Source organism: Rhincodon typus, chromosome 2 (genome assembly GCF_021869965.1).
Source record: "Rhincodon typus isolate 14 chromosome 2, sRhiTyp1.1, whole genome shotgun sequence".
NCBI lineage: Eukaryota > Metazoa > Chordata > Chondrichthyes > Orectolobiformes > Rhincodontidae > Rhincodon > Rhincodon typus.
In genome coordinates, this window is record NC_063333.1 from 34,217,706 (window position 1) to 34,238,460 (window position 20,755).

At 40.3% G+C, this 20,755-nt stretch overlaps 1 protein-coding gene and 1 long non-coding RNA gene across 2 annotated transcripts in view; one reads left to right on the top strand and one right to left on the bottom strand.

The window, feature by feature from the left end:
* Positions 1 to 13,011, bottom strand: part of LOC125486474 — a 25,400-nt gene extending 12,389 nt beyond the window's left edge. The window contains exon 1 of the long non-coding RNA XR_007265135.1: positions 12,961 to 13,011. This is a non-coding gene — a long non-coding RNA (uncharacterized LOC125486474). The remainder of the gene's footprint in view (positions 1 to 12,960) is intronic.
* Positions 13,012 to 13,783: 772 nt separating this feature from the next.
* Positions 13,784 to 20,755, top strand: part of LOC109917023 (outer dynein arm-docking complex subunit 2-like) — a 102,624-nt gene continuing 95,652 nt past the window's right edge. The window contains exons 1-2 of the mRNA XM_020516789.2: positions 13,784 to 14,007; positions 14,992 to 15,152. Coding sequence (XP_020372378.1) covers positions 13,784 to 14,007; positions 14,992 to 15,152 — 385 coding nt within the window. The remainder of the gene's footprint in view (positions 14,008 to 14,991; positions 15,153 to 20,755) is intronic.

Sequence of the window (20,755 nt, forward strand, 5' to 3'; positions counted from 1 at the left end):
CCTAAGAAATCCATCTTATTGGTGCACTTGCTTGAAAATCATTGAAAGTGCTGTAGCCTTGTCTTTTGCATTTATTTGCTAGTCTCTATCATCATTCATAAAACATTTATTGAGCCTTCCCCTCTCATTAATTTCTTAATTATCCAGTGATGTGGGAAGATTGCATACCTTTGAACTGATCTACTATTTTGGGTTCACTTAGCTATTTTTATAGCATGAAAGAAGGAAAAGAATTGCTTCCTTTCCTTTAGCATCTTTCACAATCACAGAACATCTCAAAGTGCTTTATTGTTAATGAAGTTTTTTTTCCAAAGTGTAGTCACAGTTGCAGTCACTGTTACTTGTAGTCTCCTTTAATTATGGCCTCGTATGCAACCTTGACGTTACTTCAACTGGCAAGCTCTTGACTCAGGAATTTCCTTCCTAAAACTCTTCACCTCATTTTTCTCATTTAAGATGCTCCTTAAAATCTTCTTTTTTGACCAGCTTTTGGCCATCCGTCCTAACATCTCTTTATGTGGCTTGATGTCATTTTGTTTTATAACTCCTCTGTGAACCATCTTGGAAATTTTTATGATGTTATTAGTATTCTATTCAAGTTCTTGTTGTTTTATTGTTATATCCCTTCATGTTAGAAAGAATGAAGTTGCACTTCTATATAAGCACTTTATTTGTTACCAGGATTATTTGACTAGACATCTGGATTACTCATCCAGGAACATATGACTACATGATTATAACCCGTAAAAATGAGAAGAATGGTTAGCAGGAATTTATTCACGCAGAGGGTTGCTGTAATTTTTTTGCCATGCAGACTGGTTGAGACATAAGCTTTCTTTTTTGCTCACAGGATGAGGGCATTGCTGGCTTGGCCAGCATTTATTGCCCATCCCTAATTGCCTAGAGGGCAGTTGAGAATCAACCACTTTGCTGTGGGCCTGGAGTCACACATAGGCCAGACCTGGTAAGGATGGAAGTTTCCCTCCTTAAAAGGACATTAGTGAACCAGATGGGTTTTTCTGATAATTGACAATGAATTCATGGTCATCATTAGACTCTTAATTCCAGATTTTTGTTGAATTCAAATTCTACTATCCGTCATGGCAGGATTAAACTATCCCTTGGTATGGCCAAATTAGACAAATACTTTGAAGCTGAAGAAGATAGAGAAGACAAAATGTTTATAGCCCTCTAGGAATTAAAATTAATCTGGACAGTGCTATGAACAACACAGGAGAAAAATCAAAGGTTAGCACAACTGCATCACAGTGCCAGGGACCCAGGTTCAATTCCACCCTCCAGCGGCTGACTGTGTAGAGTTTACACATTCTCCCTGTGTCTGCGTGGGTTTCCTCCGGGTGCTCCAGCTTCCTCCCACCGTCCAAAGATGTGCAGGTTAGATGGAATGGCCATACTAAATTGCCCATATAGTGTCCAGGGATGAGTAGGCTTGGTGGGTTAGCCATGAGAAATGCAGCATTATAGGGATAGGGTAGAGTGGTGTGTCTGAATGGGATGCTTTTTGGAGGGCTGGTATGGAACTTGATGGGCCGAATGGCCTGCATTTGCACTGTAAGGATTCTATGATTCTATGAATACGTTTTATTATTTCGTTATTTATAAAAGTATCTTGTAGGATCTTTGATAAGAAAGGCCAATTGTTGAAAGCTCCAGATACTTTATCTAAATGGAAATCTTCAGAAATTTAGAAATTATGAGATGTAAAAGACCAATATCAAGGTCTGGTTTGCCTTCTTTTATCTTAGAGGTGATACTAACCCTTACTGCACTGGGGACCTGGGTTTGATTCCAGTCTTGACTGTGTGGAGTTAATGCATTATCCCTGTGTCTGCATGTTCCCCAAGCACCCCGTGCCCCACGCACCCCCACCCCCACCCTCCACCAGTCCAAAGATGTGCAGGTTAGGTGGATTGGCCATGCTAAATTGCCCATAGTTTCCAGGGTTGTGTAGGCTAGGTGGATTGGCCATGGGAAGTGCAGGGTTACAAGGATAGTACGTGGGGGTGGACCTGGGAGGGACGTTCTTTGGAGGTTCAGTGAAACTCGATGGACCAAATGGCCTCTTTCCACACTGTAGGGATTCTATAATCCTATATGCTAATTAAACAACAATGAAGTTGTTGATTAATCATAATAATCAGTTTCTATCAATTAGTCTACAACAGACCCAAATATGAGGCAAGGCAAATAGCACTTGAGGCAAGTTTAGGGAACCATACCAATAAATTAACCTGTTCTTTCTGAGGAAGCTACATGTGCACATCTAATGTCTCAGACTTTTTTTACATACTGTATCCCAAAAATATTTTTTTTGATGGTACAGACTCGATAGGCCAAAAAGCTCTTCTAAACTGCATGATTCTACGAATTTATTTTCTACAAGAAATCTACCCTTCTTCGCGTTTAAGTGTATCAATACTATCTACTTTCACCAATTCCCAACAAAGCCTGTTCCATAGATTCTTCATTTGTTCTATACATGTCTATAGATTTGCTTCTACACTCAAAACACTTGAGTAGAGATTTCAGCTTCTACTGTCCTATAGTTGAAATGGTTTGTCTTAGTTTATCTAATTTAGTCTCTTTAAAAATCCTAAAATCTGTGATTACAACACCTCTAATTCTTTCTCTTTGTAACATTCACATACCCATCTTATGTAATTTCTTGTCATAATGCCATCGTAGCAACCTATCAATCATTCAGAATGCCCTCTGGTGTGTTCCTTCAATAGTTGAAATAGCAATTTTGTATTATGGCCACGAGCACTGCATTTGAATATGATTTTTTAAAATTCATTAATGGATGAGGGTGTCGCTGGCTAGGCAGCATTTATTTGCTCATCCCTAATTGGCCAGGGGGCAGTTAAGAGTCAACCATATTGTTATAGGTCTGGAGTCACATGTAGAGCAGACCAGGTAAGGATGGCAATTTCCTTCCCTCAAAGGACATTAGTGAACCAGATGGGTTTTTCCAACAATCACAATGGATTCATGATCAACATCAGATTCTTAATTCCAGGTATTTTATCAAATTCAAATTCCACTATCTGCTGTAGCAGGAATCGAACCTGGAAACCCAGAATGTTATCTGGGTCTCTGGATAAACAGTCCAGCAATAATACCGCAAGGCCATTGCCTCCCCTCTGTCATTCAAATCATTGGTGCATAGACTGAATCTTGAATGACAAGATTGTCTCACCAATTTTGCTCAATATCGATCTACTAACACTTCCAAACATTTGGTTTTCTTTATCAATACTATTGTTACTACTACGTTGACTTATGGTCAATCAGGAACTCCAGGTTTTACATTTTCCATTTTTTTTCTTTAGATTTAGGTAATCCTGAATTGAGTTCTGCATTTTCTTCACATTGAATCTGGCATCTGCCAGCTTAATTCCCAAGTATTTTCTGGATCTTAGTCTTTCAATATTGCAGTTAACCTTTATTTACGTGGCAATACTTTTAAAAATAGACATTGTGCTTGACCACCAGCTCCAGCTAATTTATGAAGATATTCTACAACACAATCTCTCAAAAAACAACTAATCACAATCCCTTCAACATCATCCTCTTGGTTCTATCACTCAACCAAGTACTAGGATGTATCTTAAAAAAAAATTGGCACCAGTCTCTCTCAAAGAATAATAACAAAGGCCTAACTAAAGTGCACACCACCACTGCCTTATCCCCATCAGTCTCTTTCAGTCACAGAGCTCAAAAGAAAATCATGAATTTAGCTCAGCAAGATTGTTATTGCATATATCCGTATAGTCCATACTTTATGATTTTATTTCTGTCTATACATTCCATAAGGTTATGTTCAGTAAGAATTTCTACACTTTTACCCAATGAATGTCAAACAGATCTCCAGTTTCCTAGACACATCTTTGCTACCTTCTTTGTAGATATGTTAAAGATGCTTTTTTCTATTCTCCGAATTGTTTCTCAGTATTTATTATTAGATTTCTGCAAAATTTGTGGCTTTGAGGATTCTTAATCTTACGCAAGCGAAATTTGTTTCCCTTAACTTTGGATAACTGTTCAGCAGTCACACTGCAATGTTTATAAGAATCACAATTGACCTGTGAAGTGAAACAGAAACTTCTGGAGAAACTCAGCAGGTCTGGCAACATCTGTTGAGAGAAAGCAGAGACAACATTTTGGGTCCGGTGACCCTTCTTCTCTCCACAGACGCTGTCAGGCCTGCAGAGTTGCTCCAGATTTTTTTGTTTCAGATTTCCAGCATCTGCAGTCATAGAATAATAGAATCTCTACAGTGTGCAAGTAGGTCATTCAGCCCATCGAGTCCACACTGACCCTATGAAGATCATCCCACCCAGACACACCACCCTACCCTATCCCTGTAACCCTGTATTTCCCATGGCTAATCCACCTAGCCTGCACATCCCTGGACACTATGGAAATTTAGCATGGCCAATCCACCTAACCTGCATATCTTTGGACTGTGGGAGGAAACCAGAGCACCCGGAGGAAACCCACACAGACGAGGGGAGAATGTGCAAACTCCACACAGACTGTTGCCCAAGGCTGGAATCAAATGCAGGACCCTGGTAATGTGAGACAGCAGTGCAAACCACTGAGCCACCGTTCCAGTCCTTTTTCTTGTTCCCTGTGAGATAAAAGAGTGGCAGAGCTAGAGTGGTAGGGGATTCAATTGTAAGGGGAATAGATAAGCGTTTCTGTGCCCGTAAACAAGAGACCAGGATTCTATGTTGCCTCCCTGGTGCAAGGCTCAAGAATGTCTTGGACCGGCTGCAGGACATTCTGGAGGGGGAGGGTGAACAGCCAGCTGTCGTGGTGCATATAGGCACCAACGAAATAGTAAAAAATGGGATGAGGTCCTACAAGATGAATTTAGGGAGTTAGGAGTTACTGAAAAATAGGACCTCAAAGGTATTGATTTTGAGATTGTTACCAGTGACTCGTGCTAGGCAGAGGAATGGCAGAATAGCAAAGATGAATATTGTGGCAAAGTTGGGAACAGTATTTGTGGATTGAGAGGGAGGACATTAGAATTAGGTGTATATAAAATATTGGTGCTTGTAAAATGCTACGGGGGAAAGCATTGCATGGTCTCTTCAAAAGATTGAGCTCTTGCTATGCTTGGAGTTGTCTGTGAGCAGCCTGAAAGTTTGCAAGTACAGAGAGCACACAAATTGAAAAGTTTGTATCGAAAGGCTGTACTATTAGCATGCCAAGCAGCATTTTTACCAAGACCACAGGTATTTGAATTTAGCCAATCAATTTGAACCAGGCACTTAAGTACCAAAATCCTACCAAATTTGAAGGTGATGGTTTTGACAACCTCGGACCAATTCCAATTGCAAGAAATTGACATGTCATCAGGCATATGAAAGAAGGCGGCAGCTGGACAAATACAGGAGAACTAACTGCCATCTGCCAGAGATAACAGCTCTCAGGAGAGAAAATCACTGGCTCTCACAGACTCCGACAAGTCTGAGAGAAAGCACCACCGAAATATCAAAGAAGTAAGACTTGTGTTTAATAGAACCGCAGACTTTTAGAATCTTGTTTTATTCAGGAATAGTTAGTAGTTAGAAGGGGTTTATTCGGTTCGTTAATAGTTTAATTAATCTGTTCACCATTAGAATTAGATAAATAAATTGTTACTTGCTGATTGTGAAATGAGTGTCAGGGTTTATTTTATTTAACAACTGGAAGTTGCTGAAATACACTTACACTACTTTTCACACTCCTTTTACAGATTATAGGGCGAGGCGTTCCTCTTTAGGTGTTTCAGTTTTAGTTCACAGATGGAGGTCAACCTCCACTTTATAATATGTAGCTTGAGGGGTGGTGCAAGAGGGTGGAATTCAAATTCCTGGGACATTGGAACTGGTTGTGGGAGTGGTGGGACCAGTACAAACCGGACAGTCTGCACTTGGGCAGCACTGGAACCAATGTCCTGGGGTGAGTGTTTGCTAGTGCTAGTGCTGTCGGGGAGGGGTTAAATTAATGTGGCCAGGAAATGGGAACCAATGCGGGAAGTCAGAGGGAAGTAAAGTGGGGACAGAAACAAAATGCAGTAAGGGGAAAAGTGAAAGTAGAAGGCAGAGAAACCAAAGACAAAAATTAAAGAGGGCCACATTATGTCATAATTCTAAGAGGTCAAGAAATGTTTAAAAAAAGGGCTCTGTGTCTCAATGTGAGGAGCATTTGTAATAAGGTGGATGAATTAACTGTGCAGACAGTTATTAATGGATATAGTGTAATAGGGATCATGGAGACCTGGCTCTGGGGAGACAAAGGAAGGGAATGCAACATCCAAGGGTATTCAATTTTCAGGAAGATAGATGGAAAGAAAAGGGAGGTGAGGTAGCATTTCTGGTAAGGAGGAGATTAAAACAATAGTAAGGAACATTAGCCTAGACTATGTGCAATCTGTGTGGGTTGAGCTGTGGAACACCAAACGTGAAATAAACATTAGTGGGAGTTGCGTACAGGCCACCAAATAGTAGTTGTGAGGTCGGGGATGGCATCAAACAGGAAATTGGAGATGCGAGCAGTAAGAGTACTGCAGTTGTTATGGAGGACTTCAATCTGCATATTAATTGGACTAACCAAACTGGTAGCAATGCGACAGAAGTGGATTTCCTGAAATGAATGAGGGATGGTTTCCTCAACCAATATGTTGAGGAACCAACTAGAGAACACGCCATCCTAGACTGGGTATTGTGTAATGAGAGAGGATTAATTAGCAACATTGTGGTGCAAGATCCTTTGGGGAAGTGTGACTATAATATGGTAAAATTCTTTGTTAAGTTGGAGATTGACACAGTTAAATCTGAGACTAGGGTCTTAAATTTAAAGAAAGCTAACTTTGATGGTATGAGAAGTGCATTGGGTAGGATAAGCTAGTTAGCTAATAAGTGGTTAGCATTGCTGCCTCATAGCGCCAGGGACACGGGTTTGATTCCACCCTCAGGCGACTGTCCGTGTGGAGTTTGCACATTCTCCTCATGTCTGCATGGGTTTCCTCCGGGTGCTCCGGTTTCCTCCCACAGTCCAAAGATGTGCAGGCTAGGTGGATTGGCCATGCTAAATTGCCCGTCGTGTTCAGGGATGTGTAGATGAGGTGGGTTATAGTGGGGTGGGTCTGGGTGGGATGCTTTAAGGTTCGGTGTGGATTTGTTGGGCCAAAGGGCCTGTTTCCACACTATATAAAAAAAAAAATACGCTGGCCAAGGATACTTAGAGGGTTGATGGTGGATTGGCAATGGCAAGCATTTAAAGACACATGAATGAACTTCAACAATTATACATCCCTGTCAGTTGTCAGAGTAAAACAGGGAAGGTCGCTTAACCATGGTTAATGAGGGAAATCAGGGATAGTGTTAAAGCCAATGAGGAGGCATATAAATTAGCCAGACAAAACAGCAAACCTGAGGATTGGGAGAAATTTTAAATTTAAAAAAATCAGCAGAGGAGGACAAAATATTTAATTCAGAAGGGGAAAATAGAAGAGCAAACTTGCAGAAAACAGAAAAGTAACTGCAAAAGCTTCTACAGGTATATGAAGAGAAAAAGACTGATGAAGATAAACATAGGTCCCTTACAGTTAGAATCAGGTGAATTCGTAATGGACAATAAAAAGATGGCAGACAGGCTATAATTGGGATTAACAAGGGATAAGAAGAAAGCTGAAATTGTAACAGAGTTAGCCAAGCATTTAGGTATACCAGAGAAACCATCAAGTGCAGTGGAGTTAGAAAAAAATCAAATTGCAAATAAAACAAGTGGAGTTAGATGAGAAAGAAAGGAAAAGAAGACCCATGTTAGAAGATGAGAAAGGGAACTGAAACTGTTTAAATGACAGTGACAAGCAGAGGAAGGACAAAAAGAACAAGAAAGAGAAGAAAGGGAGAAAGAGGGAGAGTTTGAACTTTGGAAGTTGCAAATTAGACAGGATAGCCAACTTAAAATGATGGAAATTAAGGTAGAAGATAGGCTTAGTGAGGAGGAGGGTGATGACGAGCAGACACATCATAGCCAAAGACGCTGGTAGGGATATTTACACATATGTCAAAACATTACCAAATTCAATGAAAAAGATATAGAAGCCTTTTTCATTTCCTTTGAGAAACTGGCTAAACAGATGAACTGGCCAGAGACTGTGTGGGTTAATTCAGACCAAGTTGATAGGCAAGGCTAGTGAGGTGTTTGCAGCGCTGTCAGAGGAGGTGTCAAAAGTAAATGAAGTAAAACAGGATATTTTGAGTGCCTACGAATTGGTACCAGAAGCATAAAGACAACAGTTCAGAAATGTAAGAAGGGAACCATGTTGGAGTTTGAAAGAATTAAACAGAGCAACTTTGACAGATGGATGAGAGCATTAAAGATAGAAAAGACATACGAGGACCTTAGAGATATTATGCTGCTGGACGAGTCTAAAAACTCACTTCCAGAAGTTGAGGACCAGAATGTTAAAACAGCTAGAAGAGCTGCAGAGATGGCTGATGAATACGCAGTAGTGTATAAATCGAAATCTAGTTTCTGACAGTAATTTCATTCCGTGAGGGATATAAATTGGGAAAGAGGGAGATCCTCCAATGAAAAACAAAAAGTAGATCACACTGGGAACAGTTTAGCATGTGAAAAAAGAAACCCAAGAGAGAAGGGAAAAAGGGGGAAAGACCTCAGGTGTTTTCACTGCAATAGGGTGGGACACACAAAGTCACAGTGCTGGTAGTTTAAGAAAGGCATTGGGGAAAAAGGATGTAGTAAAAGAAGCTAAACCAGTGGGATTAGTTGAAGTAGTGAAGGAAATCCCAAGAGAAGCCAAGGAGCTGCAGGAGAGTGCACAGCCTAGTCACGGGCTGTACAGTAAGATAATATAAGATCTTTTCAAATACGTCCCCTGTGTGGGTAGGGTTTACTCAGGTAGAACAGGGGGAGTAGATAAGAAATTAAAATATTGAGAGATACAGGAGCTGGTCAGTCTCTAATAGTAAGAGATGAAAATATTTGCAGTCCTTCTGAAATATTGTCCGAGACAGTGATAATCTATGAAATAAAGGGAGAGAGAATTAGTGTTCCCCTGTGTAAGTCACTGGACTTTCTAGCCTTGTCTTACACGGAGCTCCACTGGAGCACTGCAGCAAGCCTGAGACTGAGATACTGGCCAGGGAACAGGGTGGTGTCTCTATTAACAGCTATTCACCTCCCTAGCCAGATCGTTATCCACTCCTTTGTCTGTCCAACCGTTCTTCTCTCTCTCTTTGGGCTCTATCCACATCTAACGTTTACTCCTTACCCCCTACCCTCTGCCCCCTGCCTCCCACCCCATCTTCTGCATAAAAATCAACATTTTCCTAGCTACCGTCAGTTCCAAGGAAGGGTCACCGGACCAGAAACATTAATTTTGATTTGTCTTCACAGATGCTGCCAGACCTGCTGAGCTTTTCCAGCAACTTCGGCTTTTATCTCTGAACAAGTACTTTGGATCTGTCTTCACTAAGGAGGACACAAACAACCTTCCGAAAATGCTGGGGACAGAGGGTCAAGGATGAAGGAGGAACTGATGGAAATCCTTACCAGTAAGGAAATGGTACTGGGGAAGTTGATGGGATTAAAACCCAATATCCCCAGGGCCTGATGCTCTGCATCCCTGTGCACTTAAGGACATGGCCCTTGAAGTAGTGGACATTTTTGTGATCATTTTGCAGCATTCTATAGCATCTGGAAGAGTTCCAAAGGACTGGAGGTAGGTAATATAACCCCACTTTTCAAAACATTAGGGAGAGAGAAAATGGGGGAAGTATAGGCTAGTCAGCTTGACATTGGTGGTGGGGAAAATACTGATTTAATAAGTGAGCATGGGAAAATGATGATAAGGTCGGTTCAAGTCAGCATAAAAGGGAAACCAAAAGGAAATCATACAGTCATAGAGTAATAAAGCATGAATATAGGCCCTTCTGCCCAAACTGGTCTATGCTGACTACGTTGCCCACTCGGCTAGTTCCAATTGTCCGCATTTGGTCCATATCCCTCTAAACCCTTTCCATCCATGTACCTATCCAAGTGTTTTTTTAAAATGTTGCTATTGTACCTGCCTCAACCACTTTCTCTGGCAACCCATTCCATGCACCACTCTCTGCGTGAAGAAGTTGTCCATAATGTCCTTCTTAAATCTTTCCCCTCTCACCTTAAACCTACGCCCTCTAGTTTTCAATTCCCCAACCCTGGGAAAAAGACTATATGCATTCATCTTATATATGCCCCTCATGATTTTATACACCTCAATAAGGTCACCTTTCATTCTCCTACGTTCCAAGGAATAAAGTTCTATCCTGGCCAATGTTGCCCTATATCTCAGCCCTACTTGTCATTCTACTAGCCCAACATCCTCGTAAATCTTCTTGTACACTTTCCAGTTTAACTATGTCTTTCCTATATCAGGGTGACCAAAATTGTACATAATACTCCAAGTGCGGCCTCACGGACAACTTATACAACTGTAACATAACCTGCTTGACAAACGTTCTGGAATTTTTTGAGGATGTGGCCGGTAGAGTGGACAAGGATGAATCAATGGATGTTGTGTATTTGGACTTTCAAAAGGCTTTTGACAAGATCCCACACGAGATTAGTAAGTAAAATTCATGGTATTAGAGGTAATGTATTGATGTGGAGAGAGAACTAGTTGGCAGACAGGAAGCAGAATAAACGGGTCCTTTTCAGAGAGGAAGGCAGTGATGATTGGGGTACCGCAGCTATTCACAATATACGTTATCACTTTGGACGAATGAATTGAATGCAATATATCTAAATTTGCAGACGACGCTAAACTGGGTGACAGTGTATGCTGTAAGGAAGATGCTAAGAGGCTGCAGGGTGAAGTGGACAGGCTGTCCAAGTGGGAGAATACTTGGCAAATGTAATATAATGTGGATAAATGGGAGGGTATCCACATTGGTGGCAAAAACAGGAAGGCAGATTATTATCTGAATGGTGGCAGTTTAGGAAAAGGGGAGATGCAAAGAGACTTGGGTATTATGGTGGAACAGTCATTGAAGGTTGGCATGCAGGTGCAGCAGGTGGTGAGGAAAGTTAATGGCACACTGGCCTTCATAGCAAGAAGACTTGACTATAGGATGAGGGATGTCTTGCTGCATTTATACAGAGCCTTGCGTGAGGCCATAGCTTGGGTATTGTGTGCAGTTTTGGTCTCCTAGTCCGAGGAAGGACATTCTTTTGAGGGAGTCCAGCGAAAGTTCACCAGGCTGAATCCCGATGGCAGGACTGACATATGAAGAAAGACTGATTGGCTCGGCTTGTACTCACTGGAATTTAGGAAAATGAGGAAGGATCTCAGAAACATATAAAATCCTGATAGGATTGGACAGGCTAGATGCAGGAAGAATGTTCCTGTTATTGGGGGAAGTCCAGAACTAGGGGTAGTCCAGAACTGGGGGTCACAGTCTAAGAATAAGGGCTAGGCAGTTCAGGACTAGGATGAGGAAGAATTTCCTCACTCAGAGTTGTGAACCCGTGGAATTCTCTACCACATAAAGCTGTTGGGGCCAGTTTGTTAGATATATTCAAGAGGGAGCTGGACATGGTCTTTGTGGCTAAAGGGATCAAAGTGTATGGAGAGAAAGTGGGAGAGGGATGCTGAAATTGAATGATCAGCCATGATCATATTGAATGGTGGTGCAGGCTTGAAAACAAATGGCCTAATTCCGCACTTTTGTGGTACCTTTCCCTTGTATTGGTCCTTACCGATCTAATACATTTATAACCACCTCTTTAAAGAAACTCCCTTAGCTACATTCAAATATACCAGGCCAACTCTGAGAATACTTAAATAAAACACAGAACTGTAGATGCTGAAGATCTTAAAGAAAAACAAACTGCCTGGAGAAGGGTCATGACTTGAAACAATTACTCTTTTCTTCTCTCTACATATAGATCATAGAATCCCTACAGTGTGAGAATGGGCCCTTCAGCCCAACAAGTCCACTCTCAAAGCATCCCACCCAGACCCATCCCCCTATAACCCACCTAATCTACACATCCCTGAACACTATGGGCAATTTAGCCTAGCCAATCCACCTAACCTGCACATCTTTGGACTGTGGGAGAAAACTGGAGTACCCAGAGGAAACCTGAGGGTGGAATTAAACTGCGAGGCAGCAGTGCTAACCACTGAGCCACCATGTCACCCAACTCAGTCTTGTTGAGTTTCTCCAATACTCAGCTTGTTTGAGAATACTTATCAAGTTAATAGTGTTGGTTCTCTCAAAATTTGGGAGTTTTCTTCTAGGTTTCATAGCTTCTCCAATCTTGGAGATGTCACATGAGATATTACTATCACTAAAACTTAAAACCACTTTGAATATTTGACACCACTAGTAATCAAATGCAAGAATTTGATCCTCGTCTTGACTCGAATCCTCATCCAATAAACCTCTTCCCTGGTAATGTCCTTGCCTGTAAGCTAGGAGACCCAGGTTCATGTGCTACCTGCTCCATCACTGAACGTATCTGCCAAACGGCTTCCCTACCTTAACAGCGGACTATTCTCCCAAAGAATCACTGAGGTCAATAAAATAAAACAAAACAAAACAAAACTGTAGATGATAGAAATCTGAAACAAGAACAGAAATCGCTGGAGAAACTCTGCAGGTGGGGCAACACCCGTGGGGAAAGAGAGACAACAAGGTGCAGGGCTGGATGAACACAGCAGGCCAAGCAGCACCGTGGGGAAAGAACGAGTTACCGTTTCCAGACCAGTGACCCTTCTTTAGACCTAAAGTAAATTCTTGCTCCTCAAAGAATTTTTCCCCCTAAAAAAATCGCATCCGATCTCTAAATATCAAGTCTTTCACCCGAGCCTAGGATAAATTACCCCTGCCGTTGGAATAAGTGTTATTGAACACGAGTTTACGTTACCTCAAGTGAAGAACAGTCCTCCTCGCTCTATAGCGGTTAAAACCGTTGCGGTGGCCGTTTTACGTTCCCCGCCCCTCACGTGGTCTCGTCACATCAATGGAAAAGCAGCTGGTGTTTGGAGCGGTTGCTTAGCAACGGCGGCGCTCCCTGGTCTCCATGGAAACCGCACGCCGCCGCGGCCGGACGAGGAAGATCCGTTCGGAGAATTTTTTTGTGGGGGGAGTGGGCATTTTCGTTAAATAACGGGGGGCTGTAATCTGTACAGAGGTTTAGAGTTGGTTCGTTTATGTCCGTTAAGGATTGGTAGTGATTCCCACGCCGTGGGAGAGGACTGGCTGTCGGGGGTTTCCTGTGGGGCCTTTATTCCCCGAAGTAGCTGTGTCCAGGGCCTGGCGGAGTGTGGCCTCCAAACTTGTTGAATTGGTGCAGGCAAGTAGCTGTAATAGAAGCTCGTTAGCATCTCTAAACTTAAAATTTCATTAGTTGTCCAAAAAGGGCAATGTGCGAATCCAAGCAAAGCTCAATGTTCGGATTCTACCTTTTTTTAAAAAAAGAAATCACTGATATTGTATAATATTAAGTAAAATGTAAGCATTTGTTGTATTGAAATAAGCAATCAGATGCTTTTACTGCTGATCTTTTAGGTGAGGAAGAGGACAAGTGTTTAAGCTACCTTAATTCACTCGTCCGTTGGGTCTTTATTTATTTATGTTTTATTCTGTTCAAGTAGTAACGTTTTGAGAAAGGAATTTCTAGCAATTCTTTTGGCTTCATTATTCACTGTGCCCATGCCTTTTTCGTTTCCTTCTAGTTACCCGTCACCATGGGTGTAGCGTTAACTCGAGCAGCTCAGTGGACGGCTGCTGGCATCGGGATCGGCAAGTTAGAATTTACCCCTCTGAACATCTCCCTACTGAACAGCATTATCAAATTTGTGGAATATGTTAGTTCCAAGCACCCACAGGAAGCTGCTTTGGTGTTTCGGGAACCTCTTGAATGGAAGTCGAATTTGGAGATATCCGGATTTGGAGCGGACTACCAAATCAGGTTGGTTCCACATTAAGGAGATTGTGTGTTGCTGTTATTGCACCGACAAAATTGTGTATTAAAGCAAGACTATAACGTTGACGTAGCTTTTGAGAAACCTGCGAATTCAGTTAATAAGTATGCAGTTGGTATTTATTAGGATGTTGGTGAGTTGATTATAAAATTTGGCTGTATTGAATAGATTTGGTTTTAAAAACGAACCACATTGCAGCAAAGGAAATATGAATATCTAGTCATAGTTTTAATATGCTATAGTAGCTAGCATTTAATTGTGTACCTGAATTCAATGCCAACTTTTAGAAAACCAAGTATCAAGATTTGTGATAACAAGGTGTAGAGCTGGATGAACACAGCAGGCCAAGCAGCATCAGAGGAGCAGGAAGGAAGATTTGTGTTTGTTTCTCTCTTTTCTAATCCATTTTAACTTTTATATTTTTCATGCACTTTTCTATTTCTGCCTTTTTTTTTACTGTTTGAATGTTGCTTAATTGCAAATGGCTTTGTAGGTGCAGTTTTAAAATTATTGACAAAATTGAAATAGAGAATATATGAAAAAGTTCAGCGTGATTATATTAGAGTTTTATTGTTTGAGGCCAATTGTTTGACATCGCTACAATTTTTAAATGTGAGTATTGTTTTCCAATGGATGATCTGCACCCTTGTCTGCTTAGTTACTTTTGAGCCAGCTGTCAAGGATATATAAGTGTAATAATGTTAACATATTCTAACCTCTAGATGGTGGACCTTTAACATATAAAAATTAACTCTTCATTGGTGTCAGATCAGATCAAATCAGATGTCACAATTTAACAACAGTAATTATCTAAAACCAATGCTGTAGATCATGTAAAATATTAAATTGGTGGTATGGTAAGTTCCCTGCCACTGATGCAACTCATTACTCATTTATACTGAGTTGGCTGAATAAAGGAACAGAATACACAATTTTCATTTTATTTAATTTACTTTTCTTTGTCATCACAGCAAAAAAACTGTTGTATCAAAAGAAAATGTGGATGGAAACCCCTTGCTGATTTTGGATGCTTCTACTGGTGTCATCAAAGTGTCCACTTTTCACCAGCTGGCCAAGCTGCTAGAAATAGCTCAGAAAGAGAAACTGAAAGAAATACAAGCTTGTCTAGAAGGTCAGTTTTATTAAATAGCTTCATTGTTGCAGAAGAGTTATTAAATGTTCTACCTTATTTAAAATCAGGAAGGGAATGCGTTATGAAGATGAGACCAGAAAGTGGAGTTGAGAATTATCAGATCAAGCCATGACCTCATTGAATGGTGGCAAAATCTCAGTGGTCAGAATGGCCTACTTCCGCTCCTGTGTCTTATGGACTTATAATTGTAGCATATATGGTTCATTCAACACAATCAAAGTAATAATAGCAGCCGTGCTTACCATCAAAGTGGGAATAGAGTGGTTTCCACAATTTAGCAAATTTGTTTACCGGTCAGCAAAATAGAGTACACGAGTATTAGATAGTTGCCATTGCCATGAAGTGTTTTGATAAACATGAAAGATGAGGGAGAAAAAAGATCATGCTATAATTTGGAATGCATTTCTTTGAATCTCTTCCACCATCCTTTCAATGGTAATTTCCAAAAGAGAAAGAGAAATGCTAATAAATTGAAAGGGAGAAAATTTCAGGGTTACAAGGAAGTAGCCAATTAGATATTTCTTTTTCAATTCGTCAGCACAGATACGATGGGCCCACAGATCTCCTCTGTGTCGTATCTTTCTGTATTTCTCTGTTTAGTTAAATTCAGTGCCTCTAGAAGCACCTTCATTCATGTTAATAAATAATATCAACTGAAAACTAAACTGTTGAAGGAAAATAAAGAGCTTGCATTTACAAAGCATCTCAAGACTTGAATGTTTCATACAAACATAGGAATTAGGAGCAGAAGTAGACCATTCGGCTTTTCGAGCTTGCTTTGCAAAGTCTCTTGACCTTCTAAGAGAAAAAGTTCTCCTCATCTCTCATCATGAAAAAAGTGACTGCTAATTTTAAAACAGTACATTTCCTCTGAACTGGCTCCAACGCATTCCTTCCTTACATAAGGAAACCAAAACTGCACACATTATTCAAAATGTGGTGTCACAAATGTCCTGTATAACTGAAACGTTTATGCTTAATTCCTCTTGTATTAAAGGATAGGATTTCCTTTTACATGTTGCACCTGCATATTAACTTGTAAACTCATGCACAAAAATACCTAAATCTCTCTGTAGTTGTTTTCCATTTAACTAATACTCTATTCTTCCGGGCAAAGTTAACGACTTCACATTTTTCCACATTATAATCCATCTGCCAGAGTTTTAGCCATGCTAATTTATCTATTTCTGCCTGCAACTTTCTTATGTCTTCATAACATTTCTCTGCCTATCTTTGTGTCATTTGTGAATTTAGCTACCGTACCTTCACTCTCCTCATTTAAGTCATTGATATAAATTGTAAAAGATCAACGCTCCAAGTCAGTCCTCTGTAGGACCCGGTTATGACATCCTGCCAGTCAGACTAAGATCCATTTATGCATACTGTTTTCTGCTAGCCAACCAATCTTTTATTCATGCTAATACGTTACCTCCGTACCATGAGTATTTTAATTTCTGCAATGATGTTTAATGTGGTACCTTGTCAAATGTCTTCTGGAAATTTGAGTATAGTAGGTCTGTTCCCTTTTAGCAACAATGTGCGTTACTCCTCTAAAGAATGCCAAAAACTGGTTAAAAATTATTTTCTCTCTTGTTGAAACCATGCTGACTTTCCCAATTATCTTGCACTTTTCTAAAACTGTGCAGCTATCATCTCTTTAATAATAATTTTAGCATCTTTCCCATGACAGATGACGAGCTAGCTGGCCTGTTTTTTCTGTCTTCAGCCTCCCTCCCTTCCTGAAAATAGGTGTTACCTTTGCTGTTTAGTCGACTGGAACCTTTCCATAATCTAGAGAAGTTTGGAAAATTAATACATCCGCTACATCATCAGGAAACTCTTAAGACCCCAGGATGAAGTTCATCTAGACCCGGAAACTTTCTAGACTGCAGCTCCACCAGTTTGCTCAGTGCCAGTTCCTTCATGGTTGCAATTTTATTTTTGTTCCTTTCTCCCTTCCACCTCTCCATTTGGATCGATCACTTAAATATTTTATGTATTTTCTGTTGTGAAGACAGATGGAAAACATTTGTTTATTTCATCTGCCAATGCCTTATTACCATGCACTCTGCATTCTTATTTATAAGAGGACCAAGCCCCACTTTACTTAATCTTGGCGAATTTCTGCAGTGCATCTTGTAGACAGTACACACTGCTGCTACTGTGTGTCAATGGTGGAGGGAGTGAATGTTTGTAGCCAAGTAGGCTACTTTTTACTGGACAAGGTTTTTCGTGTTATTGGACTTGTGCTCATCTAAGCAAACGGAGATTGTTCCATCACAGACCAGTTTTGGATGTAATTTATTGAAGGTGAATGTTGCAAAACCAGTGAGGAATCCACTCTGGAGATGAACTTTAGGCTGCATTTGGACTTTGCTGTAAAGAGGGAGAGAGCTGAAGAATTAAAACTGTGGTGGAGCTTTGATCCCACAGTGCTTGCAACCTAATGCCTAAGAATCATGTTCATCCTTCCCAGAAACATTTGGAATCCCTCTAATCAGGTTTATGGCCTTACCACAATATTTAAATAGCTGTTATCAAAGTCTCAAATGATAATCTGTCCATGCATTGGGCAAACTATCTCTCCTCATTCTTTTCAATTTGCTAACAGCTTTCGACTTAGTTGATTTGTATCATCCACCTCCACTGGCTTTGTACTTTTGACTAACTTGATGCGATTGCACTTGCTAGGTTCCATTCTTATTTGTCTAATCGTACTCGAATTTCACTGTCAATGGCTTCTCTTCCCATTCCACTTAGATCATTGAGGTCACCAGAGGTAACAAAGTTTTGGTCCCCTCCTAGTTCTTACCTGCATGCAGGTCTTCAGTAACATCCTCCAAAAACATGTGAAGTTTCACACCTATACTGTTGACACTCAGTTTTACCTAACCTGTACTTGGCTGAGCCTTCCAATGTTCCTAAATTGTCAGACTGGTTCTCTGATATTCAGTGCTGGACAAACAGAAAATTTCTCTCTATAAATAATGAGAAGGCTGAAACCATTGCTTCAGATTCCACCTTAAATTCTACTCCCTATAACCTCAATACCATATTTAGCGCCAAGTTGATCTTTCAACCAAGTATTCATTATCACTAATCCTGCCATTTCCACCTGTGTGATATCGCCAACTTTATCTTTGTCTCAGCCTTTATATTAGTGAAATGTCCAACCATATCTTTTGTTGATACAAACATATTGATTATTATGATTATTTTAATGAACACCTGACTGGCCTTTCACATACTACCTTCTGTAAACTTAAGGTGATCCAAAACTCTGTTTCCCGTATTTTAACTCACCCAGGTCCCATTCATGCATCACCCTTGAGCTTGCTAATGTATGCTAGCTTCTGTTTAAATAAAGAATCAATTTTAAAATTCACTTGCTTCATAGGATAGCTTTACCCTATCTCTGTAATCTCCTTCAGACCAACTATCCTCGTGAGATACATGCTCTCCTCCAATTCTGGCCTCTTATGCCTCCCCGATTTTAACAGCTGATCATTGGCCATGCCTTCAACAGCCTAGGTCCCAAACTTTGATGTTTCCTCCCTAAACAACTTTGCCTTCCTTCTTAAAGCAAGCTTTTGGTCAACTGATATTAATCTTCTTTTGTGCCATGACGCCATATTTTGTTGGTATACCTTTAGTGAAACAAGATGGATTGTTTAATTGCATTAAATGCCCTATATAAATACAAATTAAAAATGGTGGAAATGAGGTGTTCACAATGGAGTAGATGTGTGGAAGGAGTTTTGCTTGGTATTAAGCAACAGTAAAGGTTTTAAACCTTCAGTCATGGTTTAATTTGGCAGCCTAGGAGGTTAATTGAGTCAAAGCAAGGAGCTGATGAGAGCAGGGGAGCATATTTCAATTTCAGTATTGTTAGATTAGGAATCTTAGATGCTCATACTTAATTGCCATTGAAAGGGTCCAGAGAGCCAGAGGGCAGTTGAAAGTCAACACATCATTATGGATCTGGAGCGATGTTTAGATCAGATGTAAGAATGACACATTTCGATTTCCAAATGGACAATAGTGAACCAGATGAGTTTTTTAAATGATAACTGACATTTAGGATGGCTTTTAATTTCCAATATTATTGAATTCAAATTTCATCATTTGCCAAGGTGGGATTCAAACCCATGTCCCCAGTACATTAGCTTTGGCTAATGGCTTTGGAATACTAGTCCAATGACATTTGCAATACACCACCCCACCTCCACCACTACCCACCTCCGCTCCCCCTCCGCCGCCCCCCCCAACCGATCACAGTACATGTATGTACTGTTTTCCTGAGTTTCCTTCACAAATTCTGAACTTTGTTGTTGATTCCATCTCCTTTCAATCTCTCAAGCAGAATTTCTGTGTCTAATTTGACTCTGATGCTGAGTTGAGCCACTGACCCCTGATCCTCTATCACAAAAATGATGTACTTTGTTTTCAACATTAACTAACTTCTTGCACCTATCCCAAAACTTGTTTACTGTTGAAACCTTCATCCCTGGCTTTGCCACCTCAAGACTCAATTGTCCAATGCTTTTCTGCCAGTCCACCTTTTTACTCTTTCTAAACTTCAGATCTTCCAATTTTTTGCTACCGTTAGCAAAGCTGTGTAAGGAACTAAATGGTATTCCCTTGTCTATATTTCCTCCTTGTGCACCTCAGTTTTAAAATTCATATTTTTGTGTTTAAATCCTCCAAAGCCTTGACCTTTTTTGCAACTGTAATCTCATCCCAACACTTGCTCCCACTTCCATGGACCTCTGGTTTACTACAGTCTCTTGTGTATTTTTATTTCTCTTCTGAGTTGCATCTGGAAGAATTTTATTTAAAGTTCAACCAAAAATCTTAGACTTTTGACCAAATGTTTGGTCACCTGTCCTAGTCTGTCTTTGGTGTGAGATCCAATTTTAATTTGTGATTCTGTGAACTAATGTTGAGACAATTTCTACGAAGAAGGTATAAATAAATACTAATTGTTGTACTGGCTCAAATATCATACAATTCTGCCTTTGCCTATTGTTAACACACTATGGCTGCTTGATTTATTTTCTACTGTCTTTGTTCTTTTAGTTATCTTTTGACTCATATGCAATCTGGCACTTGAGTTTTGTTAATTGTCAATCTGTGGACGCTTGTTTCCAAGTGTAACAGTTTTGTGGTATGTTTGAAAGACATGCTGAGCGAGGCCCATGTTCAAGTCCCACCTGCTCCAGAGGTGTGCAGTAACATCTCTGAATAGGTTGATTAGGAAAATAGGTTAAATAAAAATAATAAAATACAAGCCCATGGGGCCCTATTGAAGCGCAGTGGTAGTATCCCTACCCCTGGACCGAGAAGCCTGGTTTAAAGTCTGACCTGCTCCAGAGATGCATAATAACTTCTCTGAACATGTTGGTTAGAAAAATAGGTTAAATATAAAAAATAGTTAACAAACCCATGGGGCCCTTTCGTTGAAAAAAAGAAAAAGAAATGCATGCTATGAGACCAGGGAGGCGTGGGTTCAAGTCCACCTGCTCTAGAGGCGTGTAATAACATCTCTGAATAGGTTGATTAGAAAAATAGGTTAATGGAAA